At 46.8% G+C, this 18,999-nt stretch overlaps 1 protein-coding gene and 1 long non-coding RNA gene across 7 annotated transcripts in view; both read right to left on the bottom strand.

Moving 5' to 3' along the window:
• The window catches only part of LOC309634619, a 52,806-nt gene extending 51,319 nt beyond the window's left edge, over nucleotides 1-1,487 (bottom strand). Inside the window, exon 1 of one of the 2 annotated variants that reach the window (XR_014248248.1) lies at nucleotides 958-1,487. This is a non-coding gene — a long non-coding RNA (uncharacterized lncRNA). Of the gene's footprint in view, nucleotides 1-572; nucleotides 932-957 lie in introns of those variants that run through there. The other variant, XR_014248249.1, reaches the window with a different exon arrangement.
• Nucleotides 1,488-4,509: 3,022 nt separating this feature from the next.
• The window catches only part of TRAF3IP2 (TRAF3 interacting protein 2), a 41,778-nt gene continuing 27,288 nt past the window's right edge, over nucleotides 4,510-18,999 (bottom strand). For 2 of the 5 annotated variants that reach the window (XM_082404774.1, XM_082404773.1), the window contains exons 4-9: nucleotides 18,816-18,994; nucleotides 16,677-16,765; nucleotides 12,907-12,975; nucleotides 11,707-11,823; nucleotides 7,862-7,936; nucleotides 4,510-5,110 (exon numbers count right to left, since the gene is read on the bottom strand). In XM_082404774.1, coding sequence (XP_082260900.1) covers nucleotides 4,964-5,110; nucleotides 7,862-7,936; nucleotides 11,707-11,823; nucleotides 12,907-12,975; nucleotides 16,677-16,765; nucleotides 18,816-18,994 — 676 coding nt within the window. In that variant the 3' untranslated portion in view covers nucleotides 4,510-4,963. Of the gene's footprint in view, nucleotides 5,111-7,861; nucleotides 7,937-8,000; nucleotides 8,382-11,706; nucleotides 11,824-12,906; nucleotides 12,976-16,638; nucleotides 16,766-18,815; nucleotides 18,995-18,999 lie in introns of those variants that run through there. The other 3 variants (XR_014248200.1, XM_082404775.1, XR_014248199.1) reach the window with 3 other exon arrangements.

Raw genomic sequence — 18,999 nt, 5'->3', positions numbered from 1 at the left:
GGAGGGAAGGAGGAGCGCATACGGAAGCAGGGGATGGGGTTCAGGTGCTGTGGAACATTAACTGCTGCCTGAGAGTTCTGCACTCAGCCGGCTGGCCCTGACTGCACAGTTCTCCTCCGGCTGGCTGTTTTGCCCAAACCTAGTTTAGAATTGTCTGTGTTCTCGGAACCTCTTATGAATGAGCATCTTGCTTTGAAAATCAATTTGAAGCCAGGGTGGAAGTTTTCTTTTAGTCACAAAGTGAGAGCAAAGAAAATAGGACTATCCTGCTGTATTATTTTTGGCCTTGTAACAGTACAAAGTCAACTTTTCTTTCTGACTCAGGAGCGTTTTATAAAATCTCCACATTTTGTGTACATTTCAGACATGAGAATCTGCCGCCCCAGACCCCATTTGAGAGGGATGATTTAAAGCTCAGGGAAACAGCAGCTCTCTGCAAGTTTCTGAGTAACTGAACTTTGTTATAACAACAGATTGGAAGATAGAATCTGTTAATCTCTAAACTCAAGGAACCCTTGACCCCTATCCCGGATAACACAGGATGCTGAAAATTGGTCGGGTCCCTGACTCACCTTCTCACATTTCTCCTCCCCCTGGAAGAATGCAGCTTTTGACCACCGTGCCGGCATGAGAGCTGGGCCTCCCTGTCACGCCTCAATGAATGCGTGACCAGGTGGATTTCTGTGCCGGGCGTCGCCTGGAAGGTGGCAAAAGCCAGACAGGTACCTGTGGCCCAGCTGCTGCTCAGCTACGAGGCTGGCAGCCAAGCCGAGCGCCAGCTTTTCGAAAGCAGCCCTTTTGATAACACCGATTCCATTTCCCTCACCAGAGCCTTGGGCTGATTGAGCAACAGCCAGCTTCTCTGGGTAACAGAGGAGGGGAAAGTAATCCAAACACAGGTTTTATTATAAAAACCTGGGAGTGAGAGAAGTATATTTATTCTGTAAGATAACACACCTGCTCAGTGCCCGGGAGGCTCATTTCCATCAGTTGCCATGGCAAACTCGTTATACTTCAAGGCCATGTGGCTTTGTTTCCTTTTGAGAGCTGGTCCTTGTCCTACCTTTTCTAACAACTGCAACACAATGACATGGAGGCCTGCGACAGCATAATTGATTTCTCCTTCCCTCTATCAACGGTTCACATTTGCTCGGCACAGGACTGAGCCTGCCTCTTCCTTTGAACTCCTGGCTAACCATGAAGGCATGCTTCAGAGAGCCGTCCTCATTAACATTCCAGGTCTCCCTTCCCTGTCAGCGATAAACAAGCCCTGCATCCACGGCCTCCTTCCTTCCAGCTTTACAAATGAGTGGCTCAGTTCCACGTTTCGCTGCAGATCCAGGTGCCCAGGCGCACAATGCGGGGCTAAGAAGCACGCGGGAGAGACTAAAAATAGAACAGCAGTTTTGGATGCATACCAGAGCAGCTACTTCATCTCAACTTGCTTTGCACACTAAGCCTAATGGGATCCATCAGGCATGAGTTCTCTCACTCTCGCCGCCCTCCCTCTCCCACTCCCTCTCCCTCCCCCCCCCCCACCTGCCATCTACCGTTGTCAGCACCTTCCTGGTGAACGGAGCAAAGGAGGTCAGGCCAGGGACAAGAAGTGTGTGCCCTCCTGGTCTTAGTTTACGAGTCCTGGGAGATCTGGGGGCTGCAATTACTCCTTCCGTACAAGCGTTTCTAGAAAAGAGCAGGCAGGTCCAGAACATGGTCACCTTTGCCCAGGTACACTTCGCTCCTCCAAGACTTTCATTGTTTAGCAAAGGCTCAACTATCACTTCCTACACACTGCAGTAAGTGTGACCTAGCCCCAAACTCAGAAGTTTCTTGGGCAGTTAAATAGAGAACTAAACTACACTATAGCGTTCCTCTCACAGGTCCCACCTGCTTGGCTTGAGGCTAAAGATTTGGGAGCAAATGCACCATCACAGATGGTGGGGCTGTGGCTCACGTGGGCGGGTGGGCAGCACGTGACTGCTCAGGGTCTGTGAAAGCCTCCCACCAGCGATTCTATCTGAAAAGCCTTTTGCAATAGAAAATGGAACAAATCAGTATGAAGTTAGGAACATGCTGTCCTGCCTGGGCACCAGGCCTCCCCAGTGCCAGCTGTATTGAATGAGCGAGGCTTCTTTGTGTTGTTGATGTGTCTCCCTTCTTGCAGCCTCCCTCCACCCAAAGGAGAGTTAGCCAGACCCACACATTTCTCATGAAGGGTAATGCAGGTGTTCCAAACAGCTAAGTATTACTCCAAGGAGTACCACTCGTGTAGAATTAGGAGAGGGGGGGAGAAAAAACAGAAAAGAAGAAGAGAGAGGGAAAGATGACTATCACAGTGTTAAAAAATAAAAGCTTTTTCATTGTTGTTGTTTTGGAGATTGGCCAGATACAACGAAAAGAAATCAATCTACTGGCGGGTTTTGTCTGTAAGCTTCTGGAAGGTGTCAAGATCTTCTCAATTGTGCCTTGGTTTCATAGAATAGCAGGATAAAATAAACATGCCAAACTACTTCAAGAAAAGTCACCCTCTGTACAGCAATAATTAACCCCCCAAAGAATTTCCCACAGAACAAGCTGCAACGTGATCGTTTAATCCTCCAGTTGCCAGAGGACAGAGGTGCATCTTCCCTCAGCCTTCTCCTATGTTCATGAGGCTCAGTTTACCTCCAGGAGACACTGGGTCATTTGTTGAATAAATCTACCATCAAAACCTAGAAAGTTTTCTAGGTTCACCGAATAAATGTCTGTAGACTGGAAGCCAGGGTGTTCTAGCCCAATGGTGAGCTCAGCAGAGCCACGGTGCCTCTGCACCTCACTTTTCTCATGCCTAAAGCAAAACTGCAGAGGTGCATGACTTCTAGGGTCCTTTCCAGACTGAAGATTCCCCAGCAGAAATAAATGATATGGGAATTACATTTTTGTTGGTGATTTCATTCATCCTTTCTCGTTCTGGTGGTGGTTTATTTGGTTGGTGGGCCCTTATAGAACGATGTAGCTTGAAAAATATTGCATAATTCTTCAGGGGGAGAGGCATTTCTTCTTTGTGGCATTTTCCCACAGTCTAACCTTCCTTCTCTTTCATTTGCCACTAGGAGGTGGGTCTCACTGATTCTTCTTGGTTCATTAAGAAGAAACAGAAAGATCGTGTGTTTTGAGAGACTCTTTCTGGATCATTTCCCAGTGGTCACAGGACTTTGCAATTCATTTGGCAAAGGTGATGGTGACAATGGGGCATTTGGCAAAGTGGCTGAGGTGGCAGATGAAGTGACTGAGGTTAAGAAGGCTCCTGGCAAAACATCATGAAACAAGGTCCGGAATGTTCGAAACAGAGGACCTGCCTCCCTCGCAGACACGGCTCCGAGAAGAGCTCAGTCTTTAAACAGGTGATTTGTTTAATAGGAAGCAAAGAAAAAGGGTATCAACAACAATTCTGGGGGTCACTGAGCCGAGAAAGAGCTAGTCTAATACTTTGATTGTAGCCATGAGCTGAGATGCCTTTGAATAATACAGAAATTGAACTAACCAGGCAGATATTCTGAAACCAGTCACTGAAATTAAAAATCACGTTTTAAGTTTTCAGTTAGTCACTAAATATCAGACAAGACTCTAGCCTTGCACTCTGCACGCGTCACCCCTAACATCAGTTTAGGTCTGAATAAAGCTTTGAGGCTAAGAGGTTATTTTTACTGAGTCAGCTCTAGCCCACTTCCATCCCCTGCATACCTGCAGATGAATGCAAGAGGACCAGGGTAACTTCCCTCATCGTTCACCTCGGGGAGGAATAGTGGCTGAGGGCTCAGGACAGGCCTCCGAAGTGAGGAAGGGGTAATAACATCACATTATCAAACCTCCACACACTAGAAACATTTCAGAGTAATCATTGCTGATGCCATTTTTGTACAACTGTGTGTAGAATCTTTAATGATGGTGTCACCTCCAAAAAAAAACAATAAAAAGAGAGGAGGAAGCCTTGATGTTTGTGTCTGGGGTGTTTTCCAGGCACTCTGAGTTAACTAAACAAGCACATCGGTTTTACCAGGTCCCAAATGCTATGACACTAAAGGTACTCGTCATAGAGTCTTACAAATGAGGACTTCGGGTATACTAGCTTTTCTTTTCTTTTCCTAGTTTTAAAAACAAAGACATTCACTGTACCCAGTAGACATCTAGGTTATAATGTAAAGAAAACTAGTGTTCTTTGCAATTCATCAGCAAAGTTTCTTATTTATAGTTGATAAGTACTCGTCTTCCTAAGAACTATGATTTTATTTAGAATCATGGTTGTGTGTGGTACAAAGTTGTTTTGTTCAAAAAATTCTACTGCAGGAATAAAGCTTTCAAGATTAAGTTAAAAGGGATGGTTTAACTCTCTGGCCTCAATCCTTTAATACAAAGTAGTCTGTTACATTTGTCTAATATTCTATTTAAGCAGCTTTATTGATGTCCTTGGAAGCACCTGCCCAGATAAATTAATATCTATCTATGTCCTTTGAGATAAGTGAAACACAATTTTACAAAAGAGTACATATTTTATTATTTGTACATGAATCAGTTTGGTCTGAAGACACACAGCATCTGGCTAACTCAGAAAAGTAGCCCAAAGCGATGGGAGAGTGTTTGCGGTCGTTGACATTTATTGCAACGTCACTTGTATTGTCTACTTGCTAAGTGCTGAGAGCCCATTCTGGACACGTCAGACTCTTAGGAGGAACCTGCAGTGGGCTTAAGAAGCAGGGAATGCAGAACACCCACGGCCTCTGTTTCAAAGACAAGGTCCTTTGAGGTCTGGGGTGGCCGGGAGGAAGAGGACCCTGCAGAACAGGTTTTCTGGGGTGGGAGGGCCCCTCAGGGAGGGACTGAAAACAACAGCCCTGAACGCTGCCACACAGCCTCGGCCAGAAGAGTGCCCCTCAGAACAGGGGCCCAAACGTGGCACGGCCCCGAGATCTGGGGATGGAGGGAGTCACAAGGGAACCACCTGAAGTGTGGGCAGAGGCCCTCGTGGGGGAGCCACATACTCTTCCTCTCTGAGCAGCCGCAGCAGGATATTTTTTTTATTCTTCGGCCAGCTGTAGATGTGAGTGTTCTGAAGCCAGGTGGGCACATGCTCCTTGGGGAGAGAGAGTGACAGAAGCAAAAGCCATTAGAGGAAAAACCTGGACTCTAGATCCCAGATTCAGTTCCCAATTTTTCCTTCATGGGCGTCTCCTACTAAATTCTTCCGGGAGTTGTACTGTTTTGCTTTCGGAAGGGGTTCAAGTGTGAAATGTTCTTGGCTCCGGGTGCAAGCTGTGTAGCTTGTTATGGAAAGCACAGGTGTCCAGCATCTTCCTTCAGTCTCCCAGGCTACCTGCCCTTTGCATCTCAGTGTGCTTTTCACCACCCTCCCATAAAAGGGGTAGGACAGAAGTCATGCAGAGGGATGTGAATTCCCCTGTGGCTTCCGCAGAAGGGTGCCAAGGCTTTGGGCTTAATCTAATTCATTATCCTTTCACTCCAGCGACAGGGCTGGCTCACAGAAGAAGAAGCCCACCAGATCCCAGTTATCGGGCAAAAGCAGAACCTGTAAGCCAGGGATTGCGAGGGTGCAGTTTCAGAGTGCCCTCGGGGAGTGGACATTCTGTTGGGGAAAGAAAGACAATGAATAGGTAAAATATATAGTGGGTTCAATGGTAATGCAGGCTGTGGAGAAAAATAAAACAGAGAAAAGGGGTAGGGAGTGCTGGGCAGGGATGAAAGATCTGCAGTTTTAAATAGGGTGTGAGGGAGAGGTCTCACTGAGAAAACAAGCAAAGACGTGACAGAGTAGAGTGAGCAAGCTTTGTGGATGTCTGGGTCCGGGCGGATAGGAGAGCCAGTGCAAAGGCCCTGTGGTGGAAGCATGCTTGCCAGTGCGGCCAGAGAAGAGTGAATGAAAGAGAGTAGGGGAGGGGTTTTGGAAGTAGAGGGGGCTGTATCAGATAGGACCTCATAGATTTTTCACTGAGTAGATAGGACTCCTTTGGGGATTGCAGGATGAGCTTAGACGCAGCACCTGCTGTAGGTCAGGCGCTGTGCTGGGTATTGACGATGCCCAAATGAAAAAGACACAATTACTGCCTTGAGGAGTTCACAGTCTTACGATGGAGTCAAAATGTAACTATTTTCTAGGCCATAGCATGCCAAGTGGAGCAGTCTGCCCTGAGAGCCGGTAACAAGGGGACTGTTTGAAGAAGTTTAAAAAACATTAACAAACCCAACTAAAAGCTGGTCTGCTTTTTTCTATCACCATAACGCTCCAGTAATTCTAAACAATTACTCCCAACAGCCACAGCCCAGCCCCAGCCACGCACCACTGACTCAAGGTACTATAATTAAGAGCTCTCAAGAGAGGGACTATTCAAGTACCTCGGCACGGGGGAGGAGCCGTCAGGAGAGGCTAGAGGGATTGGGTGCTATGGGGATAAGCGAGAGTTCGCCGGACAGACAACCAAGGAAGGGCACAGCAGAGCAGTGAGAGCACAAGTACAAAGGCACAGAAACATGAAAGAGTGGGGCGTGTGTGAGGGCAAGCTGACACAGGCCACCGTGCCCAGAGCGTAGTGTCATCTGTGCACACGGTGGCACGAGGGAAGGCCAGGCAAGTGGCACAGCCCTCTTCTGAAGGGCCAAGCACGTCATACTAAGGAAGACCGATGTGATCTTGTAGTCAGTAGGAAACCACCACAAAATTTCTAAGCTGGACAGAGACAGATCAGATCTACATTTCGGATATTCTTGTTTGATGGCAGGACAGAGGATGGCTTGTACCGGGTCAAAGCGGACACAGGGAGACCAGGAAGGACATGTTGCAGTGAAAGCAGTCAGAGCCGCCTGGGCGAGGGATGGAAAGCACACTGTTGGCAGGCTGTGAACTGCGCAACCCCAGGGGTCCCGTTCGCATTAATGGAACCCTCCCTCACCCAGGGCAGAAGTCTCAGTGCAGTCCTGACATCTAGGGATCCTCCAGGGTGGGGCTGGGCCTGAGCTCAGGGTGCTGTGGTCTGGCTCCCAAGATGTTTACTACACTGCTGCCTTTGCTTCTCCAAGCCTGGCTTGGGGCCTCAGATGGTTTTGCCCCCATTCTCCAAATCTGCTGGCCTGCCCTTCCAGTGAAAAAACCCTCATATGACCCACAGCAAAGTTCCCTTCGGTAACTGTATGGGTTTAATTCCCGCATTCTACAGCTTTGAGAGCTGAACTATGTACAACAAAACATTTCCTTGGAACAGCCTGCAAAAAATGCACACATCTTGACTTTTATGTGCAAGAGATAAGAAGTATCAGATGAACAGTCTCTTTTCGTCTCATGAGTTAAAACACAAACTACTTCTTTGTGTGTGATGGCTGCTTGAACAATTAGGAGGGTCTATCAGGTTAAGCTCTGAAACCTTCCTGACTCATGCTGGTCAACTGAGTGCTACAACCTGTTGATCTTTCTGGCAACACTGCTATCTCGAAGGATGGATAAAGAGCTGACAAGCTTTTCCACTTAAAATCCCAGATAACAAACAAACCGTTTGTGGGCTTCCCTGGTGGCGCAGTGGTTGAGAATCTGCCTGCCAATGCAGGGGACACTGGTTCGAGCCCTGGTCCGGGAAGATCCCACATGCCGCGGAGCAACTAGGGCCGTGAGCCACAACTACTGAGCCTGCGCGTCTGGAGCCTGTGCTCCGCAACAAGAGAGGCCACGACAGTGAGAGGCCCGCGCACCGCGATGAAGAGTGGCCCCCACTTGCCGCAACTAGAGAAAGCCCTCGCACAGAAAGGAAGACCCAACACAGCCATAAATAAATAAATAAATAAAATTAAAAAAAAAAAACCAAACCGTTTGTTTGTTTACCTTCTTAGCATTTGGGAAGAGCACAGGGATGAATCTGAAGTTCATACTTCCTTGTTTTATGAACTCAATCTGCATCTGGAAGAGAACACACCTGAAGGATTAATTTCAGGAATGAGGATGAGGAGTTAATGGTACCTACGATCATGCAAGCCCACACAGGATTTTTATTCTGATTTCCTTCAGTGCCGCACACTCATAATCTTAAACTCTCCATCACACGTGTATGCCATTTGCACATTCATCCGTCATGTATCGAAGGCCTATTGAAAGTCATGCTCTGTGGTCAGGGGTCCCGGCCGGCACCACCACCTTCCCCGCCATGCTGTGAAGGCAGGCCCCGCACCCCGGTGCCCTGGTCGTGCTCGCACTGGACTCTCCATCTTGTGCATATCTTTAACAACAGCTTCTGTCTCTCCCCAATCTTCTAAAGACACTCTCTTTATCTTCTCATGCCATGGGTCCCTTTGATAGTCTGGTAAGGACCCCTTCTCCAAATAAAATACGTAAGAAAATAAAACACCTAAGAGAACAAGAAAGAATAGAATATCTAAGAAAATAAAGGAAATACTGTTACTGTTATTGAAAACCACTTGTCAAATATTTTTAAAATATGTAAAAAACCTATTTGAGATTAAAAAAAAAAAAGTCATGCTCTGTGCTGGACTTGGGGTTTCAAGGACTAGGACACTTTACAGGGTGTGCTGAGCTGCCTCATAGCAGTTCACAGAAGCCACTCACGTGCATCTCTTCCCAATTCTGTGTTCAGTGACTTCACATTGGTAGCTTGAAATCGGCCACGTGAGAGTATTTGTACCATGGAAATGGGCAAATGCTACAAATCAGGATCCTTTTTTTTTTTGAGAACCAGTTTACCAGACATCATGGATATAATTCCTATCCTCACAAAGCCAGCAGTTTAATAAGCAGGCAGAAAGGAAAACTACCGACCACAGTGCAGTGTGAAAGGTATGAACAAATCGCTGTGGAAGCCCAGTGGGGGCCATCCTTTTCTACACCAGTGGCTTGAAGGAGTTACAAGGGAGTTGTCATTTGGATACTAAAAGAAAATAAGAATTTGGTCAGGCAGGGAAAATGGGGGGAGGGGAAGAACATTCTCAGCAGAGGAAACAGCATGAGCAAATGTCTGGAGGTGTGAAGGAATGTTTGTGGGGTTGGGACCAGCTAGTAATGTGTTGAGGCTGGAGCACAGGAGGGCAAGAGAGGCCGAGGGAGGCCGAGGGAGGCGAGGCTAGGAGGTCAATGAGAAAAGCTCCATCTGCCAAGCTTTAGGTTTCCCACACTACTTCCAATTTGCTCTGACACAGTGGTGGCCCCACAAGATTTAGCTGCCAAGAACTCTATCAAAACCAGAATTTTCAATGTGAGAGGAGTTAAGAGTCTTCCAAATCCTGTAACCAGAACAAAGCTTTCAGTCATCTGATGACAAAGGAGATGAGGAATTATGTGTTCCCAACTATCTCATCTTCCAACTGATTTTTATAACTGAGAAGTCTTCACCATGCATGGGAATAAAGACAGAACAGAGAAGAAAGTGACAGTGGTGATGACTGAAATCACCATAGAAACAGCCTCATAAACACTCACTCTTACACACACACACACACACACACACACACACACACAGAGTCACAACACACACAAACCGTCCATGAGGTGTTTTCTCAGAGCCATCTCACATTAAAAATCAGAAGACGACACCAAAGGCATATTTTAAAATGGCCCGAGTGAGGTGCAACTAAAAGCACCAACCACATGAGTACAAACAAGTGAGAGGAAGGGTGTAGGGCTTGTAAGTTAAAAGTGAAGAACTGGATTTAGTCCCTGACTTCCAGGACACTGCATACTGTACAATTTTGCTTGTCCATTAGGCTACCCCGGTGGCGGTGCATTTTTATTGTCTCTTATGTTTCCAGAGATGGGGCTTCTGGGAGCCGTTGGCTCTATGATGCAGTTACTTATGGGTACCTCTTCGCTCCCTCTGTCCTGGAGTTTCCTGCTGCCTGGAGGGGACCAGGAAGTCAGCCAGGTGGGCAGAAAGGCACTTCTGCAGCTGGCCTCTTCGACCCCTCCAGTGATGAGGAAGGGCCCGAGACATCGTTGCCCCAAGAGATCAAGTCTGGGGACAATCTGGTTCATGGCTGGGCACCGTCAGAAAAGCCCTGAGGTTCAGCTGCCTATTACTGCCTGGCGTCACCACACACCAGCAGAGCTTGACAGGGCCTGGAGCCCTTCACACACAAGAGCTGTCGGCCCCGGGACGGGCAGTTCCTAGAGATGAGAGCTTCGGGGCCACGCAGACAGCCAAGGGGTAGCAGCACCCAGAGCCAGCCATGACCTTTTAGGGCAGAAAGGGTGGCTCATCTGGGCCCCACTGGGGTCTGTCAGGCTGGGTAAGAATGGAATAGGAGGGATGCTTATCTCCTGACTCCCTGCCTCACTCTCTGACCTCCCTACCTTGCCTCGGCTTTTGCTTTGGATTGGTTCTGAGCTCAAGTAAGTGGTCGGCACTTGGTAGAAGAGGAGCCAGAGACCCTGAAGACCCAGATGGGGAACACCCACCCAGCCAGCCTGCCTTTTTCCGGTGCTCCCGACCCACAGGACAGACCTGGATTTCAGTCCGCCTCCCCTGAGGTGAAGCTGCATGTCCTTGACTGCCTGACTGCCTCCTGCCTGGTGCTGCTTACTTATTCCGTCTGGGCCATGTCTGCTTCCTGCCCCATCTTCCTGTCTTAATCAGTGACCTTTCATGCCCATTCCAGGTGCCTTCCCCCCTTGTGGAATGTTCGAGCTGAAATGGAGCTTACAAGTTCTAGTCCAGTGAGTTTCAAGCCTTTTTAAGTCTCAGAATCCTTGGTAAACCAGCCTGAGAAAGGCAGACAGCTCTGGGTGGGGTGGGAGGCCCAGAGCCCCCGGCACATATGGGCACCTGGAGGGACTCTACAGGAGAGTGTGACAGTCACAAGTCTAGTCCGGCATCCTAGTCAAGCAGGCACCGTCTCCACAGGGTCTATACGGTCATGGAGAGCACGGAGGTTGCTTGCCCATAACACAGCCAGTTCCAAAGCTGGTGATACTTTCAGCCAGAATGTTCTGTCAGATGCTGCATAAGTCAAACTTCCTATAAATGTCTCCCCCTGGTTTTAGTTTGACCAGGCCCCCATAGTTCAGGTGTTGCTCATATATCATGAGCTAGAACCATCCCTTCCCTTGACCGAGCATCTGATCTGTGCCATATGCTCCACAGACATTAGTTCATCCAATCTTCACAACAACGCGGTGTTAGTGACCCATTTTTTGAATAGGGACATGGAGGCACAAAGAGGTTTAAGCCTTTGGCCGGTGGTCACACAGCCTGTACAGGAGGCAGCTGGATTTGAACAGTCTCTTTGACACAACAGGCGGTGTCCTTTTGGCTGTGCTACTCTGGCTCTCTGAAAAGGCAGGGGACAGAGCAGGACACAGATGCAGGCGCCCACTCCCCTCACAGCCCTGTCTCCCGCCACCCCACCGCACCCCCCAGACTTCACATTTGTTGATACACAACCAAGCCAGCGAAGCACTGCTTTCCAGAATCTTGGAACTTAGAGATCACAGATTAATCTCCCTGTTACTGAGACGTACACTGAGTCCCAGAGATGTGGGGACTTGTCCCAGGTCCCGAAGGTAAGCGGAGCGAGAACCAACACCCGCCTCTCCTGCGGGGGTTCTTCACCCATCAGCCGGCCTTCCTCAGTTGGTCTCTGGTGAAGGACAGGCCTTCACAGAAGAAAGAGCCCGACTCCGAGGGCCCAGGGCCGCCGAGGTGCTGTGGTTTCCTCACTCACCATTCGATGAATGTACTTAGTATGTAAGCCATGCTCATCCTCGTCCAGCTGCGACTCAGCACCTTCCACATCCTGTTTGTATTTGGGGCTGATTGCTACAATTATCATCACTGTCTTCTGTTAATGAGAGGGAGAAAGCATGTTTATGGAAGTGCGGAGTGTGGTCCATTCGGTGACGGCAGGCTGGAGACCGGCCAGCAGGATTGTGAGCATTCTCTGATACACTGCGGGATGGGGGGCCGGCCTCCATCCGCAGAAAGTGAAAGGCACGGCCCCAGCCCAGGCAGACTCCCGCCTCCCCTCCTCCCCTCTGTCTCCCTCCCCAGCTCCCTTCAAACACCAAGAGCGAATGGCTCCGGCTCTCCTAAATGGATGCGGTTCTGCACACCGATTTCTACAACCATCGCTAGTAAATGTCTAATGAAAACCGGAATCACTAAGTGACTCTGCATTGTGGCAAAATGGCTCTGCAAGGGCAACGATGTAAACCCCCTCCCTCGGGCAGCGGGATCTAAGCTGTCAGTTACTGCACCCTTGACTGCCCTGCTTGCCGAGGAGCAGACCCTGCGGCACAAAGCAAACATCAGGCTGCAGACAAAAGGAAAAGCCTCAAAACCCCAGCCTGCCGAGACTCTGTCCCCCACCGCTCCCTCCGAAAGAGGCGGCCGACACGGACAGGCTGGCAGCAATCAATTTCTATCTTGTTAAAGCACAAAGTGTCCCAGTGGTCGGTATAGATTCTGTCAGTGGAAAACAAATCACAGGGCTGTGAGGGGGCGTCGGGGGCTGGGGGTGTGTGGGCAATGTGCTGCACGGCCTGTGAGGCTGCCCTGGAAACCTCTTCAGCCTGATCCCACAAAACATTTGGGGTGGCCTCAGATTCAATTGAATTCTGCCACTCCCACCCCACTCCCCGCCTTCATTTCCTCCTTTCCTATTCTGGTCAAAAAATTGTTTGCTGTGATTGTTATCAACCACCTGTGTCTGGTTCGACAGTTATTTCCTGCCTGTGCATGTCCAGGAGGGTGACCCCATCCTTCCTTTCCAAGTCTTTGCACGGCTGCCAACAAGGGAAGCTTTGTTGGGACTTGGTCAGCTTTGGCCTTGGTGGGTATGCCAGTGCTTCTTTCATAAAATAACTCCACAAGCTAATTGTCTTTCTCACCAGAAAACAAGTTCAGAATTTTGGAAAGTACTTACATCCCTAAGGTAGCGTTCCATCCACTTAATGATATCAATGCCTCGGATTCTATCCTCAAATATGTCAATCTACAAGAAAAAGATGTGGAAAGTGACTCTTAATGAGAAGCTCTGTCTAGATGCAAAGCAAGAGAAAGCACAGGAGGCTATATACATTTAAGACTGAAAAAGTCACTAATGCTTTTTGCAAGGAGGAGCCTGTAAATTTAAAAATCAAGATACAATTTTCTTAAAATGTTTCCTATTTCAAGATTAGTAGGCATTTGAGTATTTAGTATTTGTAATTATGTTTTAAAAATCTGAGAGACATAGTAGACCACCAGTTGCATGTAAGCCAGCAACATATGCATATATATATGTCTGTAATTTGGAAGGCAAACATGATTCTGGAGCATTTTAATGGATGTGTAGTATGTGCGTACTGAGATACGACATGGTACTTTGCTTGCATTAGCCAGGTCATTATTATGGTATTATGTCCAGTTTCGATCTATATATTTAGAAAGGATTGCATGAAACCTGAAACAAGTCCAAGAAACAGTCACAAAAACAATTACTGAGATGGTGGGGAAAAGGTTTATGATGAAAGTCAAGAAGTAGAACTCCTGGGCCTTGAAAAGACTGGTATTAAATATCAAGCCTTCGAAGGGGAGAAAAACCAGTTACTTTCTGTTTTACAGAAGACCAAATAAGAAGGCCTTTCTTGAGCTCAGCCTTGTTCTGCAGCCAGAGAGCAGTGTGTTTGTGCACAAGGCGCTCTTGATTGGAAGAGGGATTATATACGGGAATGGGTAATACAAGGAGAGTGTCCTTGAAGAGGGGTTATTTGATTCAGCCACACTACTCCCAGATCAATTGTCCTAAATGTTATGCCGCCATTTAGGGCCAATCAAGTCAAGTCTCAGCCATGCAGCAAGCTTCTGTGCCACCCGTGATCCAGGCTTACCTCTCTTTTCCACACATGTCCTGTCTACTTTACTCCCCACATTGGTGTCCCCTGCACCCTAAAAGCACAGTGCAAGCCCCCCTGCTCTGTGAATGCTCCTCACACACTGACTTCCTTCTCCTCACCTTAATGAACTCTACCCCTTTGTGACCACTGGTGGTACTGGACACTGAACACATTATTATAGCATTCTTTCATTTACTGAATGTCTCATTGATGTCTGTCTTATCTCTTCAACCTAGTTCTAAGCTTCCTATGGAACAAGATCCTGCCTTGTGTACACCAAACTCAGATACATATAGTACAAATATGAGTTCAGAATGTTTTTCTTTTTAACTGATGGAACATCAAAAATGGAAAGGCTTTCCTTTTGGTTTGGATGATTCCTGCTTTAAGATGTCCGATGGCCAGTGGCTACATTAGGTAATCTGGAGAGAGCTTCTGCAGCTCTCCGAGGTTGTGCCAATTATCCATTTCTGTTCTACGAGAGAGAAGCAATGTGATGTCAGGGCTGAGAAGAGACAGGCGGCTTGGCTTTCCTCTTGGCTCCTGCCCTTCCCACTTGCATGACTTTGGAAACGTTCCCAAAACTCTCTAAGTCTTAATATTTTCATTTGTAATATGTGGTTAATAAACCTACTTCCTAGGGTGGTTGTGAGGATTAAAATGAGTTAGCGTGGAAAAGGCGCATCAAAATGCCAGACATGAAGTAAGTACTCAATAAATGGTCATTCTCATTATTACCCCAGCACCTAAATCCTTCCTTGCTATGGAGGTGGACATTCTGGGCGGCACAATGTGCTGGATATCTTCCATGAGTCTCTCCAGATCTCTACTAAAATCCACAGCTCCTGTCAGGCCAACTTTTCCACCCAGCCACTATTATGAGCTGAATCGCCTCCCTCCAAATTCGTATGTCTCAACATATGTCTTAACCCGCAGTGCCTCAGACTGTGACTGTATTTGGAGATAGGGCCTTTAAAAGGGTGATTAAAGTAAAATGGGGTCTTATGGGTGGGCCCTGATCCAATATGACTGGTGTTCTTATAAGAGGAGATTATAAAGAAAGACCAGAGGAAAGACCGGGTGAAGACACAGGGAGAAGATGGCCATCTACAAGCCAAGGAAAACACCTCAGAATGAAAGCAACCCTGCTGACACCTTGATCTTACACTACTAGCCTCCACAACTGTGAGGAAATAAATGTCTGTTGTTTAAGCTCCCCCACCTGTGGTACTCTGTGGCGGCCCTGGCAAGCCAATACAGCACCCCCTTTAGGTTGCAGGCGTTACTGTTCCCTTGCCTCTTTAGACCTCAGGGTGGTAGGAACTCCTGCTTTTGCTAGTCCTGGGATATTGAACTATTTATTCCCTGTGGATTCCCTAAAACTCACCTAGAACTTTGGAAAATTGTCCCTTTATTAAATTACCCATGAAGTTTATTTTTCTCCACTAAGGGGATCTTGATGTATCAATATAGTAACTTAGCTGTCCAGGATGGGGCTATGGGATTCTACCACAGGCTTCATAGTGATGAGGATCAAGGACAAATTTAAACTCGGCCTAAGCAGCCCCTGATTGTTAAGGTCACAAAAACCTGTCCTCTTCTCCAGAGATAATCAGTATGCATATTTGGAAAGGACCAAAAGTAAGATCTTTTCTGAAATGTTGACCTTATGTCTTGTAATTTGATTTTATATCATGGTTGCCACAGTGTTTCTTATCCCAGAAATGAGAAATTGAAATGTTGGTCTCTATATAGTCATATATTTATATAGTCATGAAGTCATGAAGTGTATAAAGTCATGAAGTGTATAAAGTGTATACTTTTAACAACTTTCATGTACTTCCATTTAAAAAGAATTATAGACTGAAGAAAAAATTTGAATAAAACTCTTGTTAGAAATGCTAAATAATCTTTAAAATTGACATTTAGCTACTAAATGTCAACATTTATCCTTTAACCTTTAACATTCCTATTTGTAGATATTTCCCTTAATTTTTCACCACTCTTTAGAATTGACTGTCCCTAAATACCCAGAGGAGGTCTCCGGGAAGGAAGAGAAGCGATCTCAGCGTTCGAGGAAAGCCAGTCCTCCAAGCAGCCTCCTGTGGTTCTCTATTTATCCTAAGGAAAACTTACATGGGTTTAAGCTGAGCTTTTTCAAAGCACTGCAGGGGACTTGAGGAGCATGTGCTTCCTGAGATTTCTTAGGCTAAGATCACAGTGAACTGCAGGGCTGGGGTGTCTACCTTCCTGAACTAGCCTAGACCAGCCGAGAACCTGGCCAGGTACCTCCCTGTCCAGAAGCATTGCTGCTGCAGCAAAGTGTGGTCCAGCAGCTTTGCACAGCGGGGCCCCAGGCTGCAGGGGCCTCCACTGCAAACCTCACAACCCAGTGCAGAACGAAAGGACCTTGTAAGATGAGTAGGTGACCTGGTGAAGCCTGCAGCCTCCTGTACCACAGGAAGCATAACCAAAGCGGGCATGATTGGTGAGGATGGGCAAAGATGCCAAGTGCAGAGAGAGCCTGGCGTTTTCTTCAGGCCGGGAGCCAGCTGCCTACATGCTCAGGGTTTACGCCATTCTGGCTGTTCGGAGGCACTCGGGGTGGCGCAAAAGGCATGCAGGAAAAACATGCTGGAGACTTTGGGTAGTTTAAACTCTAGAAAATAATTACCTAAATCCATAAGCATTTAGTTCATAATCACGTAAATCAAATAACATAGCTTAAAACATCAACAGCTCTTTACAATTTTTCTTGTTTTTCTTTTCATTATACTCACTTTAACTGTTCAGTCTTCTCTTTGGATAAAATACTTACTGCAGTTTGGAAGCCATTTACCAACAAAAAGTTCACAAATTTCACCACCTCCATGGCCGTGTCCATAGAATAAGTGATAAAGACTTTCCCTAAGAGAGATTTTTCACATTTATTAGAAACTAGTCAAATAATTCTACTCTAAACCACACTTGAAAAGTGTATGCAATGTCTTTTGTTCTTCTAGAATAATGAAGGGAAGCCTCAGGATGGGAGTGGTCTAAGGGCTTATGGCTACAGCAGGGTGAATTGCTGTCCTCAGGACATAGATCTGCAGGCCCAAAGGGGCAGGGGGGTCTGTCCAAGGGAATGCAGACTGCTCAGGGTGCATGGAAAGGAGAGAGAGTTCTGGCAGGCTGAGACAAGCAGAGGAGGTCTTCTGAAAAACCACATGATGCGTTAACAAAAAAATCCATCACCCAGAACCTGCAGGGCCTTAAGATCAGGCCACCCCTGGTATATTAGAGACAGTTGGCTCTGTGCCCACAAAATACTCTCACAGCAGGCCAGGAAGTTGAGCCCTGCTAAGGGGCCACCCAGCAGCGTCCTCTTTTGATCTCATGATGCTCTCCACTGCCCTGAACTTGACAAGAGCAAGTGAGGAGAGGGAGAAAGTGGTTCTCCTCCCCCTCCTCCCCCTCCTCCCCCCATCCCCTCACTGGTGGGGGAAAGGCCAGGAAGTTGGAGTAGACTAAAGCGCAGCTCAGAAACATTACTAAGAACTTCAGCAGCTTGAAGGAGAGAGCCCGCCTCTGGCAGGTCCAGCATCATTGACTCCCTTGCTTCTCCCTGAGTCAGCCTAGAGCAGCAGATGGGATTGTGCCCATAAGCCTAACCCAGTCAGGGTGGGAACCAGTGTTTTCCCAGGCTAAAGTCTTGGGTAAATTATCTGGCTAGCGTGTTAATGTGGTAGATGAATAATCTCTCTGTGTTGGCTTTTAGTCTGGAATCAACTGGCTACATCTCAGGAAGCCCTGGGGCAGAGGGTGGAGAAGAAAGCAGGGGCTGGAGAGAACCTACTTATCTACGCTTAGGCTCTTGTTTTTTGAAGCACACCTCTCAAATGGAAGTATGTTCAATGGTCATATTGACTCATTTAAGCAGCCAGGCATATTGATGGCACTCTATTTTCTTCTCGACACCTAGTATTCAACCAATTCCTCTGTAAGAATTTTAGGACTCCCTTTATAGGTTATGGTAGGATAAATATGGTCTATAAACTGACACCCAGACTATATCCTAACATCTTCCATTCTCCAGAAATGCTCGAAATTTAAATGTCTAAGATTTTAAGAAGATTAAAACAAAAATTTTTAATAAAAAACAACAATGGATCATTGTCACAGAAATCTTTCAGAGCCTTAAATGACCAAAGAGCATCGATTCCCCCAGTTGGAATTAACAAATGCAAAGGGTTTAATTTTAAGTTTGGTTCAAAGCAGTGCCTAGATTTGGAAAGGGCTTATTAGAATTCCAGCAAGCACAGCAGAATGTAACAATTTCACAAGTAGTGACTGTTTTCTTAAGATTTCTGGAACTTACTGTCCTGACAGACCTTAATATGAGAACATTTTGGTGATATTTCAACATTTCTGGTTCTGGCTGCAAAATGTGGAAAAAGCATCATCACCTGACACTTAGTCGAATGTTTCTTTAAATAAAAGGCTTAGTTTGCATTTGGTTGTAAAGCAGTATGGAGAATGTGAGACTGCTTTTTCCAAACAAGATTGCTTATTCCTACAGGAAATGACCTCGTTCTTGAAGGCTGCTGCTAATTTATGGTGAGACGCTAGATCCCTGGCCAATACCACATGGACATCTAATCAATCTATCCAGGGACAAATCCACTCAAGAGCATCATTTAGAAGAAGGAAAAAGCGTGGGGGTCATTTGTTGTTGGAGTACATGTTGAAGAAAATCTAGTTGTTAAGCACTTTGTGAGTATTGCAGGTAGTGTCAGAATCACTACAAACAGTCCTACAAAATGCTGGTTACTTTTCTAACAAAAAGCAAAAAAGGAAATTTCATTTCACTGTGTAGTATGTGAGAGATATCCAAGATTATGGCTGAATAATCATCAAGTACTCTTAAAGTATAAGACCTGACAAGAAGAAGGAAAAAACAACATCGCAAACAACTTACGCAGTTCTTCTGGCAAATTGCTTGTTTTCAGAGTTCCTCTGGCTGGAGGGTTACTTGGGGGTCTAGGGATAGCAGCTGCGGATGGAGTCTGGGGACCCTGTGGTCTCAACTCTGCAGGACACTCCAAGGACTCCTCAGGAACACCAGCTCTGTGAGGTGGCTGGTTATAAAGCCGGTCCCTGGA

The sequence above is a fragment of the Balaenoptera borealis genome (genome assembly GCF_965194805.1).
Source record: "Balaenoptera borealis genome assembly, chromosome: 9".
In the NCBI taxonomy this organism is placed as follows: Eukaryota; Metazoa; Chordata; class Mammalia; order Artiodactyla; family Balaenopteridae; genus Balaenoptera; species Balaenoptera borealis.
This window is presented reverse-complemented; position numbering and strand designations above follow the sequence as displayed.